General features: G+C 38.2%; 2 protein-coding genes across 2 annotated transcripts in view; one reads left to right on the forward strand and one right to left on the reverse strand.

The window, feature by feature from the left end:
• Positions 1 to 24,724, forward strand: part of Rab3GAP1 (RAB3 GTPase activating protein subunit 1) — a 215,056-nt gene that overhangs the window by 133,525 nt on the left and 56,807 nt on the right. The window lies entirely within an intron of this gene.
• Positions 1,818 to 24,724, reverse strand: part of LOC149077551 (uncharacterized) — a 36,689-nt gene continuing 13,782 nt past the window's right edge. Inside the window, exons 2-4 of the mRNA XM_089245113.1 lie at positions 14,486 to 15,256; positions 13,893 to 14,174; positions 1,818 to 3,470 (exon numbers count right to left, since the gene is read on the reverse strand). Coding sequence (XP_089101239.1) covers positions 2,065 to 3,470; positions 13,893 to 14,174; positions 14,486 to 15,080 — 2,283 coding nt within the window. The 5' untranslated portion in view covers positions 15,081 to 15,256 and the 3' untranslated portion in view covers positions 1,818 to 2,064. The remainder of the gene's footprint in view (positions 3,471 to 13,892; positions 14,175 to 14,485; positions 15,257 to 24,724) is intronic.

Below are 24,724 nucleotides of genomic sequence, written 5' to 3' on the forward strand. Positions count from 1 at the left end.
TCTCTGTTTATGTGTGATGCAGTGCCGTCATCTGGTATCACTACTAGACTTCGCAGTCGGAGATATTTCAATTTTTTTCGTGTTAGTGCTGCCATCTAGTGTGGTCGCTGTCAAATTCCAAAGATTCTTCCGTGATAGATCACGATTTTCATCAAATCACAATCTAAAGCATTGTCGAAGTTCACTCCGAAACGCACAATAATTCGAAGCAAGGGTCAGGTCTAGACAAAATCTCTACCCATGCAGGAACTATACACTGTGTGCAGTACTTCGGCACAGTGTATAATTTTTCATCCAGAAAACATGGGAGAAACGGGAAAATTTTTGTAATGCGAAAAATCTGAAAGGGCGAAATTATTACAAAATGCAGTCCCTTATGCCGGTCATATTACTTAAGAACACGTCGGCGCTCCAAACTTCTTGAAAATCCCTTTTTTCCATTATTAGGTATCTAAAACACCATAAAACGATGAGAAATGTGCCGTGATATCCAAGTTCGTGGCATTTTCATCGACGTTATAACCAAGGTTCATTAACTTCATTCTCTATGGGAATCAGTCCAGATCACCAGGTATCTACGCTATTACCGAGTTTGACTGTAGGCACAATATGCCGTCCATGGACTTTAATTTATTCTTCCAGTCCAGCCATTTTCAGCCAATTCCTCGCGAGCACCATGATGCTCCCTTAAGCACCGAGAGTACTCAATGCTTTTGCCAGATTTCTTGTTCGGGAGCACTTGATCAAATCTTCAATTAAATACCCTGCAGAAATTGCATTCAATAATTAAGAATAATGCAGATTTCAAGCATGCGAATGTTAACGTTGCCGTAAGTCACACATGCTCAAGTCATGGGCCCGCGGGGGGCCTAATGTGGCCCCGGAGTAATATGATGTGGACCGTGACCTCAAACTAATTTTATGAAAATGAGCTAAGCGCATTTTTAAATCGCCTAAGTTGCCCGCGGTACATTTCGTTATAACTTTAGTGACCTGCTGTATACCTTAAGATCATTTAAGTGGCCCGGGGTATATTTATAGATCATTTAAGCAAGGGAACCCATAGCGGCACCTCCTAGAGATAGAACGCTTCCGCACGGGTTGCCAAGTTCATCTGTAACGTCATTAAGACTACCTAGCAAGTTTGCCACATTTTGAACCACAGCATCCTATTTCGTTTTTTCTTATTTTGGCGTAAAATTTTCCTGATTGGCTCACAAATACCGCATAGTGATTGGCACGAGCAGGGAATTTTTTCCTTGAATATTCTGAGGGAAAGTGTAGGTCGCTTGCTAACGTCACACGCAGCGTCAGCGTGCGGAAACCTTCTCTCTTTTTCTTTAATTAAAAATTTTTATCATCACGTATTCCCAAGAGATCTTTACGATCTGTCCAGGGAATTTGTTAGTGTTAGCAGACATCCATGCCCGAACCGGGATTCGAACCGAGACCTGCACAGCCAGAAGCTAGCTCCCTAACCACTGGACTGCCAGGTGGCGGCACCCCTCTCTCTAGGAGGTGCTGCCCGTAGCATGTTTACAGATCACTTGAGTGACATTCCGCAGCACATCTGTAGGTCATTCAAGTGACCCACTAGGCAGCTCCAGATCACTTTAGCGGCCAGCGGCACATTCATAGATCACTTAAGTGGCTTGCGGATTGTTTTCAAACCAATGAAGTGGTCCGCACTCTCCTAAAAGTTTAGCACTCTTGTCATAAGAGGTGCCCTCTGTTTGATGATAAGCATAGACAGTGCTCGCGTGCCTTGTAATTGATTAGCTTCACTCAGTAACTGAACAGATGCATGTACTTTTTTTTTTTTTTCATTTATTGCCATATACATTCCGGACGCAAATACGAAGGGGATAAAATATACTATGTACAATAATTTCAATTTTTAAGGAGAAAAATTCCAATCTCTTTGTGGCACATAAAAATAAAAGTCTGGAACATTCCCGTGCTGAAGGAATTAATGATGTGCAACAAGTAGTGTAATAGGTCCTGGTCCTACCTATCCTTAAGAATAAGTGTAATTGTTTTTTCCTCCCGCGATTCAGCACTCCCTCAGCACTCAGAGTGTCCTGAGCTGTATATAGTGACCGAAGATAGTGCTTCTTTATAAGTACTGGCAGTCCTGTATCCGAACTCGGATTGGTCAACTTGTGGGAATTCTTTATACGGCATCCTCAGTGTGTTCCAGGTTCCCACCGAACTCTTATTGTCGTTGTTCTGGGGAACGGGCACTACCTTATGTGGATACTTGACTCGCGGTATGGTTGCCTGAGCGTATTTATTGCTGCAACCGATCGGCTGTGGCCTCTCGTTGCGTACCACCGCTCTCATGAAATCCCTCAGATTTTTCGGCTTCCACCTAATGAGGCGTTTCTGCCGGCACAGGTACACCGTCACCACTATCACGATCAGGCATATTCCGCAGGCCACAGATATCGCGATTATTTCTGCGGCGTAGAGAATGTAGAGCCCGTCAGTGACCACCGTTCTGCATGTCGTCGTCGCCGTCTCGTTGTCCGTCCTGCGATCGACGGTCTGCAGAGTGTTGGTACTCTCGCTGAGAGGACGGTGGTCGACGTCTACGAGGCACACGTCGTAGTGAGTACGAGACGCGAGATCTGAAATACTGTATTCATACATTTGTTCTTCAGAGTCCCGGCCAACACCTATTTTCCCCCTCGTGATATCGAAGACCGGTATATCCGTATAGTTGTCGGATCCTGTCCGCCTAATCCTCAGTGTCCATTCGTGTCTGAGCGCCCCGTCCTCCAGGCTCTCGGTCAACGCCGCCGATGTCACCAGTCTCCACTTGACGGTAATGGAATCCATCGACACGCTTACGTCTTCGAATTCAGTCCTGATGTCGTTGATCGCAAGCTTCGTGTTATGATCGGTTATATCGTTGGGGCCTCCTTCTTCTTTAGAAAACTCGCCGACTTCCTGATAATTCTTCGTCTTCACGTTTTGGCATCTGTTCGGCTCTATAGTGTACTTCCCGTCCTGTATGACTGCGATGCACACTATATACGTCGTGGACGGTTGCAGGTTGAGTATCTTATCCGTGAGGATCGTATCCCTGCCGTATCTGGGCTTCCCGCCACCGCCACCACTCTCCGAAGGGGTTCCCATCGTCATCTGGTAGGGGCTGTCGTTAGCTCTCCTGTACACTACCGTCCATTTCTTGTTCGCCGCTTCGAATTTAGCTTTCCACGAAACTGATACAGTGGCTGCGCTGCTCACCAGCTGGATCATGTCGTTCTCTCTGTATCCTTTAGCCATTGATTGAACTGACATCGAGGAACTGTTATCAGAGCAGAATGTTGACCACGGTACGATATCCAATTGAACACTCTTGAATTTCTCCGGGTTATTACAAGCTGGCAGGCGAATCGTCGTGCCGTTCGTCGAATACCAGTCGTATAGCCACAGAGCTCCGCAGTTACAATGGAAAGGATTTTCTGTGAAAAGAAAATATTAAAATCTTATATTCGTCATGTTTCTTATAGCATTGTATAAATATCATAAACATGTTCTCGCAGACAAAGCTGACAAAAAAACAATTTTTTTATGGGCTGACCAAGAAGTGGCAGCACTGGATTTAGTGTTTGTAGTTACAGAATACCGAGAGAACTTAATTAGTGTAAAGCCTGATACACGCATCAGGTGAGTAGAAGAGGAAAATCGCTAAGCAGAGCAGTGGTGTGTCTATTAAACGTGTTCAAGCTGGTGCGACATGGCGTGACTCAATTCCTTTGCAAAAGAGATGTGCTGAACGACAGTTGAAGGTAACCAGTGTACGGTCAGGGACGTCATTTCAACTTTTTCCAGGGAGGGGCGGGGGCAAAGAACATGTACTCAATGTATGTATGTATGTATATATATGCCATTTTAGTGTATTTTCAAAAGCCAGGGGGGTGTTGCCCCCCCCCCTGACCCCCAAATGACGGGCCTGTGTACGGGGTAATGGCTCTGTGCACGACTTACATTTGACGAACGCATTCATGCTCTCAGAGTTGTGCTTTTTTCGTATTATACTATACCGCCACTTATCATTCATATTTTAAACCGAAAATGGCCAATGTTTGAATTTTCATATAATTTAGGTATCGTGTTTAAAAGTCTGCCTGCTCTCCACGGAACAACTTTTTCGAATGGGAGCCTCGAAGTTGGAAAACCTCAGAACACATGTGCTGTTGCTGCAAATTCCAAGCCTCCAGCTCATCATAGGCAACTTCATTTCTTGTCCGCTTGTGTATATTTCATTTGAACAACCCCATATATTTCATTGTATGTATCTCACTTTATACAATTAATGTTCGTTGCTTCGTGAATTCTCGGCGGACTCGCAGCAAACGTTCTGACCCACATCTCCAAAACCATAGGAAATAAATCTCTCCCTCGTGAATTCAATTCTTCAGTGAAACAAAAAGAAAAAAAAATGCACGTGATTTACTATAGCTTTCAAGAAGACGATGTTTTACGACTTTTCTCTCATTGTGTTCGATTATAATTTTTTTCTCCTCTCCTTCTGATATTGTGATCTGAATCTCAAAGAGACGATTAAAAACGAACAAACGTCGAAGTATTTTTTTCCCTTTGAATTTGTCATGGCGTGTGTGATCTTCGAATCGTGAGATCTTTTCGACGTGACGTTCTCGTCACCCTAATCGCGAGATTTTGAATTGGCAAATGACAATCGATTGGGAAAGAGCAATTATAACAGACGCATTTATTATGGATTAAGCTTCTTTCTGTCAAAGCTTCCAACGATCACGAACATGTTTTTCTTTCCTCAGACTTGTAATAAAGACTAGATGAGATCAATGACTGTCATTATGAATGGGATTGTTGGTGTTTTTAATTTTCATTTATCGAGATATTCTCACAGACCTGTAGGGCATTCATCTGTATTACTCGAAGAAGGAAGTGCCTGTTTATGTTTCGTTTCCCATTTCCAAATGACAGTTTTTGCCTGTAGGAAAATGAACATACCCTGTTATCATTTATCACCTAATTTATGTTTTTAAGTTTTCATAATTGTTCCTAGCGAATCACCTATTCTAAATGAGAGTATCGGAAAGAAATCCCGAAAAAGTATCTCTGGAGTATTGTCGAAGAGAAATGCTCAAAGCTGAGGTCCACATATTAACAAACTTTATTGATACGGATAGGGGAGGAATTCAGAATCTCATTATAGAAGACAATGGTGGTGAATTAGAAGACGTTCTTTGTCATTTTGCTTGAAATTTTAATTCCTTGCAATACCTCACTATTGGCAGAATTCTTGGTAAAGTTTTTGACTAAAGCCGAATTGGGATTTTTGTTTTCATTTGCTATCTTTTTTTTACTTTCATGGAATCCTTTTTTTTTTTTTTCATCTTACCTTGAATTTCACCAATTGAGTCGTTAAACTACTCAAACAAAGCAACCCTATCAGAAAAGGGAGAAATGATGAAAGAAACAAAAACCAGAATATTTCAATGCGCCACCTATTTCCTGAATTCCACATGAAAAAAGCAATTCAATTCATCAGGGAATGATTAAGCAGGTCACTAAAGCCATTATTTAAACGCGATAAGCAATAAATAGCAGACTCCCCGTGGTATCAGTTGCCGAACGTTCGAAATAACGAATCTGGACTTCTTATAGTGCCCTTGCATTTTCTTAAAAGAATTGCTGAAAATTATTCGAGGCCGCGGAGGCAGCTGCTTTCGTCAGCACATTCTTTGTCATTCAAACAGCCGTAGCCTGGGATCATGAACTTCCTGAAGGATTGGGCATACCTCGCTACACATCTCATGGAGACATCGAAGCGTTCCCAAAGGATGGATACATCCGGGAATTTAATAATAAGAATATCAAGTATACAACAACATTCATGGAGAGAGTGATATGATTTTAATACCAAAAGAAAAATCAAGCCGTCTAGATAATAATCGAGATAAATAAATTTTAAAATCTTAATGCGTCCTTAAATCACTAATCATAATATTGAATTGAATTTAATCTTGACTCTCTTCAATCACGTAATGAAGTTAGACTGCAACCATTGTCTGATTCGTCGATTTCGGCGAACTAGTCGTAAGTGAACTGAGTGGGCAGAGGCCAATAAAACATTGGAAGTCAGTCTGTCTGTCTGCGTGCGTTTCAATTGAGTAATTATCATATTTTAAATATTAGGCATCCATAGATCAATCAATTGAAATACATTGTAGCCCGCTGATAATGTTTTTCATAAAACCGTCGTTTTAAGTGTGGAAACGCTATAAACGAGACATCTCGATGAGTAGTAGTACGATTTGGGATCACGCAAAAAAGGTCGTACTAATTGGGAAACGTTCTAACTGGGAACGTTACGACGGGGATCCGCTGTATATCTGTTTGAAGTTAATCTCGATTACTCATCCCATAAAACAAGGGTCAAGAAGGTTTTCCAGACACTAAATTTCTTCATCAAAAAATTGAGGGAAACTGTTGGGCTTTCAGACCACAGTTGATGCGAGCGTGTGGCTTTCCTTAATGGGCCAATGAAATTGCTTTTTTATGCATTGTTTTGTCACACACTATCCAGTAGGTCATCTCATCCATCTCTTTTTTTCTTTCTCTATGTGTGAGTCTGGTTATTCTTTTTACTTCTTTTTTTTTCTTTCCTTGAAGCAAAGCGAAATAAAGGGCCGAGTGTTGCGCTTATCTATGCGTTTCCTGGTCATTACGTATTCATAAATGTTTGCTTGTCAAAACTTGATAACATATAGCTTTTTTTTTATTGTTTATTCCAGCGAAAGTTTTCTCCTTGTGGGACATTGTCCATTCGTACGAGTTACGTGTTCATCCAATTTCTTGTTAATCAGACCGCAAACACAAAGACATCAAATTCGACAACATCTGCAAAGAAACTGCCAAAAACTCTGTCTCTCTGGTTGCTGCGGAATTATCCATTAAACTTTCGATAACAGATTCATGACGTCTGTTTGGCTGCAGTCGTAGAATATCATATAGTTTTGCATCATTCTTCCGGTTTACGTTAATAAATAAATATACAGCGTGCTGGCACCACAATTTACTCGCGAACCGTTGATTCTAGTGGCATACTTCCAATTAGGAAAAAGTATCCAAATAACGTGTGGAACCGAGATACGTCATTCGTGTTGCAAGGGGTTGTGTAGTTATTGAAATAAAATAAAAAATAATTTTCTCTCTATACGGACACCCTGTGCTGAAAACCACAATTAGAAAGTTATTGCTCTGTATCTCTTGGGGCCAACAAAATGAATTCTATATTTCTAAGTGTTTTCGCCGAGATATTTGAATTAAAAAATTTGGGTGAAAACAGCATAAACTAACAGAAATTTCTTTTCGCCCTCATTTGTGCTGCTTTTTTTCCAACACTTCCCTCCGTTTTCGAAAAATACTTCGACGTTTGTTAGTTTTTAATCGTCGCTGCTGTCTGAGGCCAGCAAAAGAAATTTAATGGTTCTGAGTGCAACATTTGATGAGATATTCGAATTCGAAAAACGGAGGAAAGTTGAGAAAAAAAGCCAGTATAAATGAGAAGAAAAGCAATTTCTATTAGTTTATGCCATAGTTTCCCAAACTTTTTATTCCATCGCCCCCATAGGATCTAACCCATAGGATCCTATGTTATACTCGAAACTTCTATCGCCTCCTGGACCATTCCATCACCCACCAGGGAGCGATATCGCCCACTTTGGGAAACACTGGTTTATTCTGGTTTTTTTTCAAATTTTTCCTCTATTTTTTGAATTGAATTATGTCAGTGAAAACGCTTAGAAATGTATAATTTCTTTTGTTGGCCTCAGGGGACAGGGCAGCAACTTTTCGATCAGGATTTTCAGCACAAAGTGTCCGTATAAAAAGCGTGTTAAAAAATTTAAACTCGATACTAATGAAGGTTTTTTTGTATCTTCAAAAACTTCTGTAACATCAGCTCTTTGACGATCACTCATCATAACGAGGTTTTCGCTATATCGGACTTTTACTGTATTTGAAGTAAGAAAACAAAGAAAAAAAGAAGTAGTAAACAAGTGTTTTTCATAATATTCGAATTTTGTCGCAATTTGACAATCAGATCAACGACCCGATGCTCCTAAAACCCACAGCATTCATATCGCACCAATTCAGCGGTCAAAACACTCGTCGACATCATCATCATTTCATTGTGAAAAAAAAAATACCATCTTGAAACGGTATTTCAGGAATACCTGAATTCAATGAGTGAAATTTCATTGAAAATAGCATTATTATTCTTTCTTTTCTCTTTTTTTTTGTAGGCCATCCACATCGAGAGCTATTTGCACACATAATTCACTTCTTTTCTTTATTACCCTCTTTTCTTATTATGTTACGCGCTGGTATTTCCTTATGCTGGTACAGACATCTATGCAGCCATAACTTTTTATTTCGTCGTATTGTTCGTATTCAGCAATGACAAACGTTCGCTGCTGCCGCTACGCAAGCTTCTTGAATATATGTATTCCTTTTCTTTTCTGTATGCATTTTGAAAGAAAAAAAGTGAAATAAAAAGGCATTGCTTCTTCTTTTTAAAAGCTGGTAGTGGGTCAAGGCATGCATCTTATAAACTCTGCGGCCAAGATTGTTTGGGATTTGATGTGAAAGAGAAGAGAAAAATCACTGGCAGAACACGTTGTGAAAGGGGAGAAAAAAATGTGACTGACCTTCAATCTGATTTTTTTATGCTCTATTTTATTCCCCACTTAATTTTTTTTTTTAAATTAATAAATGGAAATGCTGCAGGTGGTTCTTCCTTTTCTCGTAAGTAATTTAACGTCAACCCTGATTTAGGATCTGAGGAGTGAAAATTCGTGGCATTGTTCAGGAAGTAAGATCTTGAGGATTGCCAATTTCTTCTGAATCCTGCGGCCGTAGGAAGTTCTCGTTTGCGGCTCTCATTGTCTAGTTTCTCACCTTTCCGTGAATAATAGTAATTAGATAATAATTATAATCACGTTTCTGTTCCGATTTTTCGGGGTGCTGGTATTCATCGGGTGATGATCGATTGTGTGGCACGGCTTATTGTTTCATAATTGGTTTCTCTTTATTTTTATTTCGCTCTACTTTACTCACCAGAAATTGAAGCACTTGTTGTCGCACCGTGTCTTTCGTGTACTCTCAAATCTACATGGGCTCCGTGCATTTGAGCTGGACTTTCAGTAGGGCCAATTATTTTAGCCTTTCATTAGTAGAAATGTACAGGGTGTCCCATAAATTTTTAAATATTTTAAAATTTCTGAAAAAATTGAAGCCATTGGTATATTTGAATGTGGTTTGCGAAAAAATATATTCTCACGAAGGGGGATTTCTTGATTCTTAAAAAAAAAAATTGGTTCAAATTTTTTGTCGATAGAGAGTAAGGCCCCTTTCACACGGAGCGGATGCGGACGCGGATGCGGATGCGGAAGCGGGTCCGCATACCCTTTCACACGAGCACTGAAGATGCGGGTGTTTCGCCCGCATCTTTAGGTTGAAATTCGTGCATAAAAACTATTTTTTCGCAATTTTTATAACTGTTTTTCTCCTTCACCCCTGATTCAGTGCCCATATGCAGCCTAGAGGTATTCTTTGGTGGTTTAGTCTAGAGCCACATAGAATATGGGAATAAAGATATCTTCATTCCGATCCTCACAAGTAGTCGATGGGAGAAAATGTCTTAAAATATTTTCAAAAGATTTTGAAAACAAATCTGTCTTTCCGGAAAAATATGAAAGAAAAATTCCAAAAACATCCAATGTTCGAAAAATCCAATCCAAAAACATCCGAAACTAATATGTTCCTAAAAAAAAAATTCGGGAGATATCAAAGAATTTGCAAGTAGAAAAAAAGGGGAGGGGTGGGGACGTTCAAAATGTCTGTGCTTAGAAATATTCACATCACAATTCTGTCTTAGGCCGGGATTACAGTATAAAAGTTTTATAAAAGTTAGTTTATAAAACTTGAAAAATGCAACCGATAGGCCGATCAGTTAAGTTCGCTCGAATGTAACAGATGTGTTTATTGATTACATTTTTCAAGTTTTATAGTGTAATACCAGCCTTAGGCCGGGATTACACTATAAAAGTTTTGTAAAAGCTCTTTGATAAAACGTGAAAAATTCAACCAATATTATCTTATTGGTTGAATTTTTTGAATGCAAAATGTGTGTGCGTGTTTGTGTGTGTGCACCGGTTGCATTTTCTGGAATGCAACCGATGCGCCTATTGGTTGAATTTTTCAACTTTCATAAAAGTTCTTTTATAAAACTTTATAGTATAATCCCGGCCGAATTACACTATAAAAATTTTATAACAATTATTTAAAAAAAAGCAACTAATAAATTTATCGGTTGCATTAGAGCAAATGCAACCGATAAATTTATTAGTTGCTTTTTTCAAGTTTTATAAAATAACTTTCATAAACCTTTTATAGTGAAATCCCATCCTTAGATTAGTCATTTCTGAAATATAAAATTTCATTTTTTCAAGTTTATAGACTGAATATCGTGTAAAATAAACTTGTAGGTATCGGGGGAACCACCAAAAATATTCAAGTGCTAGGGTCTTCAAACGACTTAATCCGGCCCTGAGTGAACGTCGTACGGGGATAACGTTGTTTATAAAAGTATTTTTTTTAAAGTTTAAAAAAATTAACAGATTAAAAATTTAAAAAAATAACAAATATTTAAAATAATATTTCAGATATTTATATTTTTAAATAATTTAAAAAATTTAAAAAGAAAAAAATTAAAATTTTTAAATTAAATTTAAAAGTTATTAAAGTATGTAGTCAGTTAAATATTCGTAATGCACAGAACGGCTTATCATTTTTGTTCCGTCAGTGGCCGTTGTTGGCAGGTTTTATTGTATAAAATTGTAAAGTATGGACAAAAGGCAGTTAAAGTTGCTATATCTCAATCTCAGAACGAAACAAAGGGATAGACGTATGTAGGTACATTATATTAATGAGCAGGGACCATCATATGGTGTTTTATGATGGTCATTTTATCATTATGGCAAATAATTAAAAAAAATTCCGTGAAAAATCACCTTCAAAAAGTACCCAAAGATGCGGACGAATTCGCTCCGCATCCGCATCGTCTGAATAGCCCCGAATAAACCTATTGTCAAAACTTCTATGTGCGGATGCGGAGCCCGCACTTAGGTTTTGACACATGCGGACGACGTCCGGACCCGCATGAACATTTCCTAGGTGCGGAGATTTTTCGGCTCGTCTGAAAGGCGCAGTATATCCCAATTGTTAAAACTTCTTCCGGACCCGCATCCGCATCCGCGTCCGCATCCGCTCCGTGTGAAAGGGCCCTAACGGAAACCAGTATGGCAGGAGTGATTACTCATGAAATTTTCTTCAACATATTCTGTATCTCAAACGTCCGTGAGACTTTAGCAGGCGGTCCCTGGCTGAAGTAAAGCAGCTTCACCAATAATGCTTATCCACCAATGTCAACATCACAATTAAAACCTTATGTTAGCGCCAGTAGCAGGAAAATTCAGAAATTAGTTGTTAATCGTACATTCTGCAGCGGCCACTGGAAGTTCTTGTTTGCAGCTCTCATTGTCTAGTTTCTCACCCTCCATGAATAATGATAAATAGATAATAATTATAATCACGTTTCTGTTCCGATTTTTCAGGGTGCTGATATCCATCGGGTGATGATCGATTGTGCGTCATGGCTTATTGATTCACATAATTGATTTTTTCTTCCGCTCTACTCTACTCACTAGCAATCGAAGCATTTATTATCACAAACTTCTGTGTATTCTAGAATCTACATGGGTCCTATATATTTGAGTTGAATTTTTAGCGGATCCTTTATTTTGGTTTCAATATATCGAAACCAAAATAATCCTTTTCACCATTGGTCTATACCAGTGTTTCTCAACCTTTCTAAAAGCAAAGACCAGTAAAATGTCTGAAACAATTGGACGGACCACTTTTACGGGACATTCCTGCAGTTTTCTTTGTCCGATTCTTTTAAAACATTTATCCCGTTTTTTCAACGATAGTTATTTGAATTTGTAATATTTACCAAAGCGGTAAATACAAACGCACACAGCGGTTTCATAATATAATTTATTTTTATCATAATTATGACAAAAATTATAAATATTCATCTCACATATTTGTCATGTTTAACGCTTTTCTTCCTCAATTTTTTTTGGAGTTTCAACAACGATTTGGTGATTGCGCCTACTTCTGACAATGTTTTAGATGACAATTGGTGATGTCTCGTGTTCTACAGATCATTATTTAAGATCGCCCTACTTACCGAATTTTATTTTTCTCAATGAAATATGGTCATTAGATCATTTGAATATTTTTTTTTCGTTAAATATATTTTTGTCTATTGTGATTTGTAGCAACCCTTTATTTGTATATTTCACCAATTTCTTCAGTAGGCCTAGTTAGGAAGTTGAATTTAAGGTAATCGATTGCAGTTTTTTTATAAAATTTAGTGATATTCAGTATTTAGGATCGCAATTTCCTGCATTCTCCTCATTAGGTGAAACTAAGTATGAAGGTTCTCATTTGAACCCACATGGATATTACTAATATCAATTATAACGAGTGAATGATTTTATCAAGTCTGCCTGCGGACCACTTATGCCATCGTCTTGGAGCACAGGTTGAGAAACGCTGATCTATACTTTAATCGGTATTTATTGATCCTAAGACCCAACGGCCCTTATTTTGGTTTTATTGAGTTTCACGCATATTCCCCGATGGTAGCGCTCTGTCAGCTTCTTCCTTGCATAATGTGTTGTTCCGTTGTTTTCTCTGTTGTTTGAAGTTATAACTGGCTACTATAACTCTACTAACCGGCTATATACACACACAAACCCAGTGCAATATTCTGCTGGAGGGAATATCTTATACAGGGATTCTTAACCTTTTGTATTCTGCGGATAATTTGTGCCAATAAAACGAAGGTCAGGGTTCCCCGTTGCCGGTAGATGAAGCCACAGTCCCCTTAACAGAATAATATCCATCGCATAATAATGTAAAAAAACAATAAGCAACTGATGGTGACAGCAGATTAGTGGTAACAGAAAATATTGTACGTGGTTATCCAAAATCAACAGAAAAAGCAAAAATTCTATAATTCGAAAATATAGACCAGGGGGCTTTAAGTTTTTTTTGTTCCACGGACTTTTTGTACCAATAAAACTAAATCCGGGGACTCCCTTTGCCAATAAGATGAGGTTGATGCACTCTTTTACTGGGTAATATTGAGCATAAAATCTAAAAACAATGAGTTGATTGCTTTCCTATCCGAGTTCACGGACCTTCTGAAAACACTCAAAGGACCCTCAAGAGATACGTGGAGCCCTTGTTAAGAACCACTTGTGTAGAAAGTGGCACGATGTGGTTTTCATGGATTTTTGAAAACCGAAAAAAACTGATTTTTTTTTCAACAGCACGAAAATGTTTATTGTCTTGATATAATTTATTAACGATAGGTTGTGTTCAGTTGTGTCAGTATAGTGGCGAATTTTTTATCCTTTTAAGCGGCATTGACGAGACATCTCGCTTTCCATAAGCCCCCCCCCCCTCCTATTTAAGCATTGACAAGCCCCAGACACCTCACCCCTTAGTTTGCACCTCCTGAAAATCGAAAGAAGCCTACTTCATCAAAAAAGATTAAGGGGTTTCGGTGATTTCTGCTGTGCCGTTTAAAGGGTAATGAGATAACTACCTTGGCAATAATTTTTTTTTTTCTGTAATTAAACAAAATAATAGGTCTTTCGATGCGTTTCTGAGAAAAACACATCGTAGCACTGTCCTTGTTTTTCGTTTTTTTTATTAATTCGCTTAAATGCTATTATGAATTGTATTCGTTGCCTTACCTGTGAGGTCTAAGTAGCGTAGAGTCAGCGGTAGAGAGTAGAACGGCAGGCTCTGTATCCTGTTGCCCCTCACGTCCAAAAACTCCAGTTTCGGCATCAAAGCTGAAGAGATGGAGCTCAATCGACCGATAACGTTCTCCGATAGATCGATGTGTCGCAGCTCCGGGAAAGTGTGATTGGTAACCAATACCGGTACTGATGCCAACCTGTTTCCACTCAAGTTCAAGGACTCTAGTGACCTTGTGGCGCGACCAAGGGTGAAGTCTTGTAAACTTAAAACAGCTGCAAAATAAAAAGGGAAAACTGGTAAAAATATCTGGTATAGAGTGACCACAGAAGGATGGCTTCTGACCTGTATGGCCTTCATCATGAAAAAAGGGGGGTTCATACTTCAGTTGCGAGAAATTGGGGAAAAGAGGACTCCAGCAGCAACCCCGGGAGATATTTATTTTCTTTTTCCTTTTCCTTCATTTCTTCCAACTGAAGAATCAACAGTCCATTTTTGTCATGAACCTTTCTGGGATCACACTATATCTATTGATAAACGATAGTTGTGATCGCAGAATTCATTGAATAAAATAGATCGGTCCTACCTTTCAGTTGGTATCCATAGCTCCGTGTCATATTGTCGATCATCTCATCGGCTAATCCAATGAAATTGTTCGCCAGGTTGATCTCCCTGAGGTTTGGCAACCCATCGAACACCGCGCTCGGCCTGAGAAACACGATCCTGTTATGCTGAAGGTTCAGGTGTTCCAGAAGCTCCAGGTACTTGAGAGCTTCCGGAACGGTGGACAGGAAGTTATGAGAAAGGTCTAGATCTTTCAAGCTCTCCGACAGCGGTCTGAAAGTTTCTTCTCGTACAGTTTCGAGGTTCGACCGCCGGATCCTCACCGTGTCAATGCTTGCGTTGATCTGGTCGAATATCGGATAAAGCTCTTTGGAGTCGCCACAGTAATCGATGTCGATTATCTTCGGCTTGTTGTTGACCACTATGGTCAGGATGTGCAGAGACTGCCCGACTTCCATCAGACTAGTGTTTTGGCATCTGATACTTTGGTCATCCCTCAAGAAGATGCAGCCGATGTTCTGGCACATTAGACCGTGGATACGAAGGGTCACGAACACCAACAAAACGAGAGAAGGTTTTCCTCCTCGCGTGCCTTTCTCAAGTTTTGGAAAATTCATAGTGACTTCCTTACAATATTTCCAATTTATTGACGACTATTGCACTGTGCAGTTGAAGATCTCGTCACACACATGAGTTGCTGAAACTTTGAGAATATCACCTAGCAATCCAATGTTCCACCATGCTGTTTCTTCTTCATTCAGCTTGCTTTTTATTCCAGTTCTTGTATTTTCCCCTGTAATAACGTCAATATTCAAAATGAGGATATAAATGTTAAATAACACTACATTCAAACTCGATTATAACGACATCGAAGATTCCGTGATTTTTTCGTTATAAACGAGGTGTCGTTACAACCAAGGTTGCCGTTTCCGTAATATTTTTCGACGAAAAAATATAATCAGATTCAATTAAATGTAAGTTGTTATTTCATAATGATTAGGGTGACTATATATTTGATCGAGAAAAAACGGAAAACTGGGGTAATAAATACGAGATATCAGCGGTTCTCACAAAAAATATAACCAACTATCAGAGACTCCACCAAATATGGATAACGAATAACCCTTGGCGAAAAATACAGTGTTAGAATATGTGCGGTGATGCGAAATGTATTTCAACGGGGTAAAATATTAACATGGCCAATAAATGAGATGAATATTTATAGACATATTTATTTTCACACAATTTATAAATTACACAAAATACCGTCATCTCTGACTCCAGTACAGATTATAATTAAAGTAAAATTTCGTCCAATAAAAAGGAGGAAAATGGGTCATATTTGCAATGGAAAAAATCGGAAAGGGCGAAATTACGAGGAAGTACAGAATGTCCAGTATACTTTTTTCAAGCCAAGCACAGCTCTGATCTATCGCGCGTATATGGGTGATTTACTACCTAGTGAGGTGAGTTGTGCCGGAAGTGTAAGTGTGTGCACCTAAACAATCTGAGTGTGTATCTAGTGTTGTGTGATTTTTATCTTATTACAGCTTGATTGCCGAGATTGTTATATTCTAGATTGGATAAACTCATTTCCAGATTCTATCACATACAAGACAAAAATTATTCTTTGATTATTTATATAAGGACTATTACGATTACGGACTGATTATCTGTGGATGATGCTATATGATCACAATTTGTACGATTATTTATTCCAGATTATTTATTGTATATATGTATATCATTGTTATTTTCACATAAATTAATAAATTTCCGGATACACCCATCAACCGGGAAAGCTTCGATATCTCTCTGAGATGGGAAGCGGGGTGTGTCCGGTCCTTCAATGTTCAATGTGTGATTTTTCGGTGGTGCCATCTATATTTCAGAAGTGAAGTGAGTGAATGTCCCGTATACTGGTCATTTTAATGAAGAGCGTGTAGGACAGTCAAACTTGTTGAAAAATCCCTTTCTCCATCGTTAGGTATCAAACGCCATAAAACGACGAAAAATGTGACGTTATACCAGAGTATCCATACTCGGAATTTGCACTACTATCGGTTGTACTATTGACATTTTCATCGATGTTATAAGCAAGGTTAGTTAACATTCTCTATAGAGGGATCAGCTGAGACCACCAATTATTGGCGTTATTACCGAGGTGCCGTTATTACCGAGTTTGACTATATTTGAATATAATTAATAATTTCCAACGTTTTCTCAATAAATTAGCAGTAGAATAAGGGGAGGAACGCCTATGCCATCCTTTTTTGGATGAGCTTCTGTCGTATATATCATTATTTTATAATGAAAACCTCACCTTTAAAATTGCATAGTTTTACAAAACATAATTTTACGAACTTTCTTATTTACGCATTTGTGAAGGCTGCCGGCACTGGTTAATCCCGCATTAATGGAAGCGAATGAACTAATTCAGTCCTTGATCTCGGGTCTATCGGCTTCTTTGGCGAACATAATCTTTTATGCTAATAACAAACATCAGTATGTACCTAATGAATTAAAGAAGCCTCCAAGGCTACTTATTACTATTCCATCCGCAATCTTGTAAAAAATAACTGCTTTGTCTTTTCTTTTTTTTGAGGGAGGAAATAAATCTTTTCGAGTGGTACCGCCCGAAGCTTATGTTCGCGCAATCGATGAATTTTGTTCGATTAATTTTTTTTGCGGAAACTCGCATCTGTGAAGCTTATTATCTTGCAATGGCTAGATTCTCATCAATTTATTTTTTCGATCGATTGAAATTACGACTATAATTCGATTTTTTTTTTTCCTATCTGGTTGTACATGGATAGCTGCTTGTACGAATGTGCATATGACTGATATTCTCAATCTTTTCAGTAGTTTATCCTCGTCGAATGTATTTGATTGAATACTATTTGCTCTCTGAAGAGGCGGAGGGATTCATGGTTTTGCCGCCTGTGGGCTACACAACTTTCTCTGCCTTTCTCCCATTATAGTCTTACTTTCCTGACCACTCATTCCTTAAATTTTCTACCCTGGACCATAGCCAGCTTCACCCCAGCATCTGTAAATACGCCTGTTTCTCAGTCACTTTTTTGGTCACTTCCATGCGCAAACTCTTCAACTAACTATTTTTGTCACACACTCCAGGTCACTCATATACTTACAAACTCTCTAAGCAACTATTACGGACACTGACATGTTCACACTCTCTAGATCACTCTTTTGGACTCTCGCTGACCTGGTGCTTCGCTCTGTAGGTCACTCCCATGCTTACAGTTTTTTTTTCACTCTTCTGGTTGTTCACCGAACCTGCTGTCTCGCTCTTTAAGTCACTCCCATGCTTACACACACTCTCCAAGTAACACTTTTGGTCACTTATATACTCACACACTTCTCTAGATCAGTGGTTCTCAACCTTTGAAAGCCCGCGGCTCGGTTTCATTTATTTTTGTAAATGGAAGGCCCTGTCAAACACATGATTAACGGAACATGAATAGGGGAAAAAGGAAACGGTAGATCAGTCGCGGCCCGGCATGTATGATGTCACGGCCCGGCGGTTGAGAAACATTGCTCTGGATCACTCTTTTATTCGTTGCTCACTGACTTGGTCCCTCGCTCTGTAGGCCAATGCCTTGGTCATTCACGTGCTTACACACTCTCTAGGTCACTCTTTTTGTTGCTCAGTGACAGTCTCCTCGTTCTTTAAGTCATTACTGGTCTGATCCCAGACTTTCTCTCATGCTCAACCCATGGTCCTCGGGGTCTAAAAATGAACTAAGCAGCACATTTACAGATTACTTAAATAACCTGCGGCACATTTCTAAAGCACTTAAGTGTTCAGTAGTGAAGTTCAAGATCACTTAGTTTTCCCGCGGCACAGTTTCAAATCAATCAAGTTACCCGTAACACTGTTCCAGATTACTAAAGTGGCCCGCCACGACAAAGTTCTAGAGCTCTCAAGTGACCCGTGGCCCTGTTTCAAATCACTTTAGGAAACCGATATTTACTTATCACTTCAGCGACCCGTGGCACAATTCATCACTTATGCGCCCAGCGGCACATCATATCACTTGAGTGACACGCGACACAGTTCCAGATCGCTCAAGTGGCCCATGGTGAAGCTCCAGAGCCCTTAAGCCAACCCGCAGCACATTTCCACGTAATTTAAGTCGCCCGCTGCACATTTCCGGATCATTCAAGTGACCTGCGGCGTTTTGATGATCAATTAAGTGGCCCGCATTCTCTTAAAGGTTGTGCAGTGTACATTGTTGCTCTACAGGCACAGGTGGATTTGTGGTGAGCTATACAAATTTTGCCCCCTTCTTCCATTCTTCTCATTTCCTTGATCACTTATTTCTCAAATTTATCGTCCTGGGCTATAACGCGCCAAGCCCTTCTTCCCGTGAATACGCCTGTGATTCTTTGTATTCAAAATTCTCTTTCCGCAAACACATTTCTACCAGTTTTTATTACTATTTGATCGATTAGTTTGTTTTGTAAGTAATTCATCGCATCAGTTTCGACGATGCTGTGCATTTCCGTACTCCGCTAAACCGTTGGATGATGTTCCCCTAACGATATATTTAACCCCGTTTCACCTTTTTCCCTTAGACGACAGTTTCAAAGCATGAGGAGAGAGATTTATTCTATGCGTGTCTTAGAATCCTTCGATAACATCCTACGGAACATCGAACATCTTAAAGTACCGTAACATTTGTATTATAAAGTATCTTCAAATATTTCGATGTGTTTTCCTCCCGGTGTATAAACGTGTGTTTTGTTTGTCCCCTTATGGGACTTTGAATACATTTTGATTGGAATGTTTCCTCTTGACCCTGTGATTATCAGAGCATGGCCACTTTCTACGGAAGGGTTAGGGCCAACGATAGATTTTTCGTTCCTGAAGGTTCCATTAGGGTTTACCAGGTGGCACTTTAAAAAAAAAACTATTTTCTCCAACATACTGGTAGTAATAGCTGCTGTCATTTTATTTTATGACTAGAATAGATGAAATAGTCTTCAAGTAGTTATCCCCCCCCCCCTCTCAGGCTCTATAATTTCACGCCTCGTTGCCGTATACAAAGTGACCGATCGCATCGTGACAGAAAATGAGATTTTATTTTTAAAGTATTGCCACAAGATAATTTTTTTTTCCTGTTAAGAAAAGTCTATAGACATTTCAAATTATGGGAACGATAGGACAAAATAACGTGTAACACACTTTTCTTGGTTTTTTTTTTTTTTTTTTTTTGAAGTAAATTCGTATTTGCCTGTAGTTTTCGTGGAATTATTTTTACGCTGCTCGTATAAAGGCTGGGTAATATTTATGAGGTTTTCATCTATTTTTTTCCCTGTGTTAATAGCTATCTTTAAAATCCAAAAGCTCCAGATTGCCTTTTCCGTAAAAAAGTAAATAAAAGATATAAAAAAACGTTGTAATTTTCAGCAGTTTTGTGCGGTAACTTCTCCATAACATTTTAATCTGTTTAAATTAAGAGAAGAAAATGTTATCTTGATACATTAGTCGGGAAAATAATGACACTATGAATGAGTTTCTTTCCCTATTTAAGCCTTCATTAAATGCAATGATAGTGCTAGCGAAAGTATCACTTCATTTGAACGATTAATTGCGATTAATTGCGGTCAAATTCTGTTGTAATGACCATCGAAGATTAGATTTCGCGGAATTTATTTTCGCGATAACAACAACAGAAACTTTTTTCGATGTCGCGGACCCCCCTGTGGCGAAGATTAAATCATCGCCGCCCTCCAATAATATCAAAAATGGATTTTTCGTAATAATTTACATATCATTGAAAATTGATGTAATAAATTAACATTTTGCAACACTAAAAATGTTATTTAGAAAGCAGTATACAAATTAACGGTATAGAAAAATACAGTAGAATAGAGTACATTAGAAATACAGTATAGAAATTAACTATCCCGTGATCCCGCTAACCCACTACATGGCATACCCATACATATTTTGTAATGTTGATTCCTCAATGGAACAGTTTCCTATTCCCCCTTACTTAGCACCTCTTTATAGTCTTAAGAATGCCTAATTCATTAAAAAAGATATGGCATTTTATAGAGGGTTTAGTGATTTCTGCTGTGCCGCTTGAAGGGTTTAAAAGATATCAGAATTGAATGAAAAGATCATTGGAAAAATAATGCAGGATTCAAAAAGTTAATCAACGCGTCACTCACACAACAAAAATATTTTTTCGAACTCTACCACAAATTTTCAAATCTTGCATGTGTTAAGCCTATTCATCAATATATTGATTGGTACATTGTAGGTATCTTTGAACATCACAGTATGATCCAGAATTGAAATCGGGGCGCGTCAGTTGATAATTAAGATCCCGATAATTATCTCTCCTTCCCCTTTCTGGTCTTGGCTCCGTTTATGTTGTACTTTTTGATGGATAAAATCATTGCTCTTTTTGTTTTTTCACGTGGGTGGATAACAACTTAAACGGGCCACCTTGAAACTTCATTGTGGGAAAACAAAACGGAACGATATTGTATTCTGCTATTGATTTTGGATTTTGTCCTACATTCGGGCTTTTTGAAGCCCTATTCAAGTCGATTTTTAGTTATAAAGACTCGGTTACTTTTACGCCTATTTTCTTTCTTCTCTCCACCCCATCTCTCTCTGCGATTTGTTATGAATGCATAAAACACGTTTCTCTACAAAATATATGTATTTCTTATCTATATTATGTTTTGTAGATCATTTTCATCTGACGCTAATATGAAATAGATTTTACAAACTTTTCGGTCGTTTATTTCGCTAAGCATGTTTGAGGAGCTTATTTCCCTTAACAAAAGGGAACATTTCCACTTGTGCTAAATTTATAGTAGAAGTAAAAAAAACATGTATTTCTCCGGAATGGACCACTTTATAAAAGAGAAAAACACCCCAACTATATGTGAGTAGTATAAGGATATTTAAATGCTTATTGTTTCTTGATCACCATTCAAGGAAGTTGAACATTTTACTTTTGGAAATGTTCCAGTTGGAAGGAAATTAGTGGAAGTGTTACCTTTATATTAAAATTGGAGATTGTGAATTCTGAAAAATCGGAAATTTCTACGTCACCTGTTGAGTCCAGAAGTTTTTACCCAGCCGGTGAAGGTACCCTTACTACTCGCTCAGCCATAAATTGATTTGGATTTGGACTACTCGCTCGTGTGTAGCATAAGAAATACGATCATTCTACAATGCCTCCCCTATAACTGACACCTCTACAAACGAATTTGAATTTCGAATTTTTTAATCACAATTTTTCGAGTCACGTCGACGGGACTCAATGCATTTTGCTATCCATTAACGGACACTCCTCGTTAGCGGACGAAATTTCGGGTCCCATTGGTGTCCATAATCGGAGAAAATTTACTTTAGAATGCGACTCTGAAAGTGCTTCTGAAAAATTTGCCGTTTTGAAAAAAATTCCTTAACGCCAGTAGGACAAAAGCCTTCGTTATATATATATATATTTTTTTAGTAAAAAACAACTGTGGATATGTTCCCTTTCGGTAGAAACGACAAACTTTATATTGCCGCTGTAGTGGTCGAGTGGTCATAGTGACGGACTCGCATCGCGGGGACCCGGGTTCGAGCCCCACAGTCACCACAGTGGTGGTCGGCTGAAGTTGGTTTTCTGTGGTTTCCCAACTTCAAGGCGCAAATGCGAGTCGATCTCCCCGTTAAAAATTCTCGCCACAGAGAGCAACAGTCCTACAAATTGCCCATGGCGATAGACCTGAGTTGTGCTCGGCTTGAAAAAAAAAAAAAAACTTGTAATTCCCAACAAAAAATATTCCCGTTTGAATAAACCCCGTTTTATAATCCCACGGAGCTCACCCTCAAAGATTCAGAAACCATTAAAAAAGTGCAAGAACAAAAATAGAAATGTTCCCTTTTGAAAATAAGCTGTTCATTTTGCTTTATCGTTTTTATGTTGTGTTTTTAACGGCTTACTTTAATGTCAAGCATTTGTTGAACCTAGTTTTCTTTTTCATAAAAGTACAAGGTGGTTTCGTTAGACCAGTGAAGAAAAACACGAAAAATTGATTGTTACCGATTCCAGACCATAGGAAAACATGTTTTTTATTGTCGTTTTTTTTGAAAAACTTATAGATGTTCAAATGTCTCGTGGATGTTCGATTACGACAAATATGATGCCAGGGATTTATGAATTCTAGGTGCCAGGTGTCCACGGTGACCAAGAAAATCTGCATTGGCACATCAAATTTCCTGTGTAAGATGATTGAACTGGAAAGTCGGTTAGCAGTCATCATTCCAGGACTTTGTCACCACGTCCTGGAAAAGCCTAAAAAACACTTTAGTCATTTTCTTCGATAAACACATAATAGACTCCATTCAAATTTCGTTGGAGTTAATTTTTTTCTCCGATTTGTCACGTCCTTATGATGCTGTGAAAGTGATCAGTGATGAATAGGTACATTCTTTATGGACTCTCCTCGCGAGGATCCAGGTTCGAATCCCGTTGACGACACAGTGGTGTTCGGTTGAAGTTGGGGTGGGGTTGAAATTTCTTGTTGCCAGGTGTCCCCAGAAGATTAATGAAAACAATATGGAGGTTATCTTCTTCAGATCATTACGGTGGTTGCAATCAACCAATGCGGTCCGTGCGAGTTTAAAATTCATTTCGTGATATTTTTCATGGACGCAGAAGAATGTCGTTTTTCCTTGAAGTGGATCGAAAATGGGTTTTAAGCTCATTCTCGTTCGCTAAGATTCGCTTTTTTTTCACTTTTGATAGCGCGCGTCTGTCTTCTTTTTTCTTCCTTCTCCTCCCCAACTCTAATAATGTTTCGTTTATTACAGTATTTTTTTTTTCATTAACAGACTTTTGTTTTATTGGTGAATTTTGTCGACCTAAAAATGCGCTCACGAAATTAATTATCCGATTTTTTTTCAAGTCTAATTCAGGCTGTTGTTTTTTTACCATAATTTTTTGTTTTTAATTCTCAAAGCCACTCAAGCATTGTATTCTACTTTTCGTGTACCCTTTTTGATCAGTTAATTGATTCTGTGATCTTTTCCTTTATAAGGACTCATTAAAAATTTATCACTAATGAATTCGAGTAGTTTACATCCTTCATCATTATTAATTCTTTCGCTTCGATTAATTCGTTATATGGTTTTCAAGATGCGGTACATAAAAATTTCCTATAGATTGTTTTAGAAATAGCTTGTGAGAGAAATATGTGTTCTATTTTTCCTTAACCCCAATAGCAGTGATGCCAAGGGTGACGTAACCAAACTTTTTACCAAAGACCAATAATATTGATTTGTATTTATTTACTTTTTGCAAAGAATTACACCTCATTTATACAATTCTTTTTGCCGTGTAGTGCCATGGGTGTATGATCACACTAGGACGAACGATTGAAGATCTAGCATTATTGCAATATCTGACGTATCAAACATATAGGCTGTCCCAAACTTTTTGAACAGCTGATATCTTTGCAATAGTTGACTTTTGAAACATAATTTGAATTAGAGTAAGTTTCCAAATGACATTTAGTTACTTAAAATCTCAAATTTGTTTCAGGAGTCGTACGCTTAAAAAATAAAGAAATTAACTGTTTATACCATCCCCGTGTGCTAAAACTTCCGATTATTGAAAGGTAGATCCGGTCTAAAAAATCATTTGCAAAAAAAAAATCTTATTTTGAAATGTAATATTTATCGAAATATCAAATATGTAGGTAAAATTATTATGTTTTGGCAATTTTTCGCTGCGTTAGCAAGTTTTCGTTGGCTCAAAAGTTACCAAATTAATGAACTCAACCATTTCATTTTTTGTCACAATAAATAGCAGTTACATTTTTTGAGAATTATAGAATTTTACAATATGTGACCACTAGCAAAATTCAATACATTTCATGTATCCACACATCATTTGAAAACTTTTTGTAATGGAAAGTATGTTTCTAAAGTTAATGGAAAGTATGTTTCTAAAGTTAATGGAAAGTATGTTTCTAAAGTTAATGGAAAGTATGTTTCTAAAGTTAATGGAAAGTATGTTTCTAAAGTTAATGGAAAGTATGTTTCTAAAGTTAATGGAAAGTATGTTTCTAAAGTTAATGGAAAGTATGTTTCTAAAGTTAATGGAAAGTATGTTTCTAAAGTTAATGGAAAGTATGTTTCTAAAGTTAATGGAAAGTATGTTTCTAAAGTTAATGGAAAGTATGTTTCTAAAGTTAATGGAAAGTATGTTTCTAAAGTCAA

The sequence above is a fragment of the Pholcus phalangioides genome, unplaced genomic scaffold, assembly GCF_987345545.1.
Source record: "Pholcus phalangioides strain wild (caught in Gottingen) unplaced genomic scaffold, Ppha-v1.0 ptg000015l_1, whole genome shotgun sequence".
In the NCBI taxonomy this organism is placed as follows: domain Eukaryota; kingdom Metazoa; phylum Arthropoda; class Arachnida; order Araneae; family Pholcidae; genus Pholcus; species Pholcus phalangioides.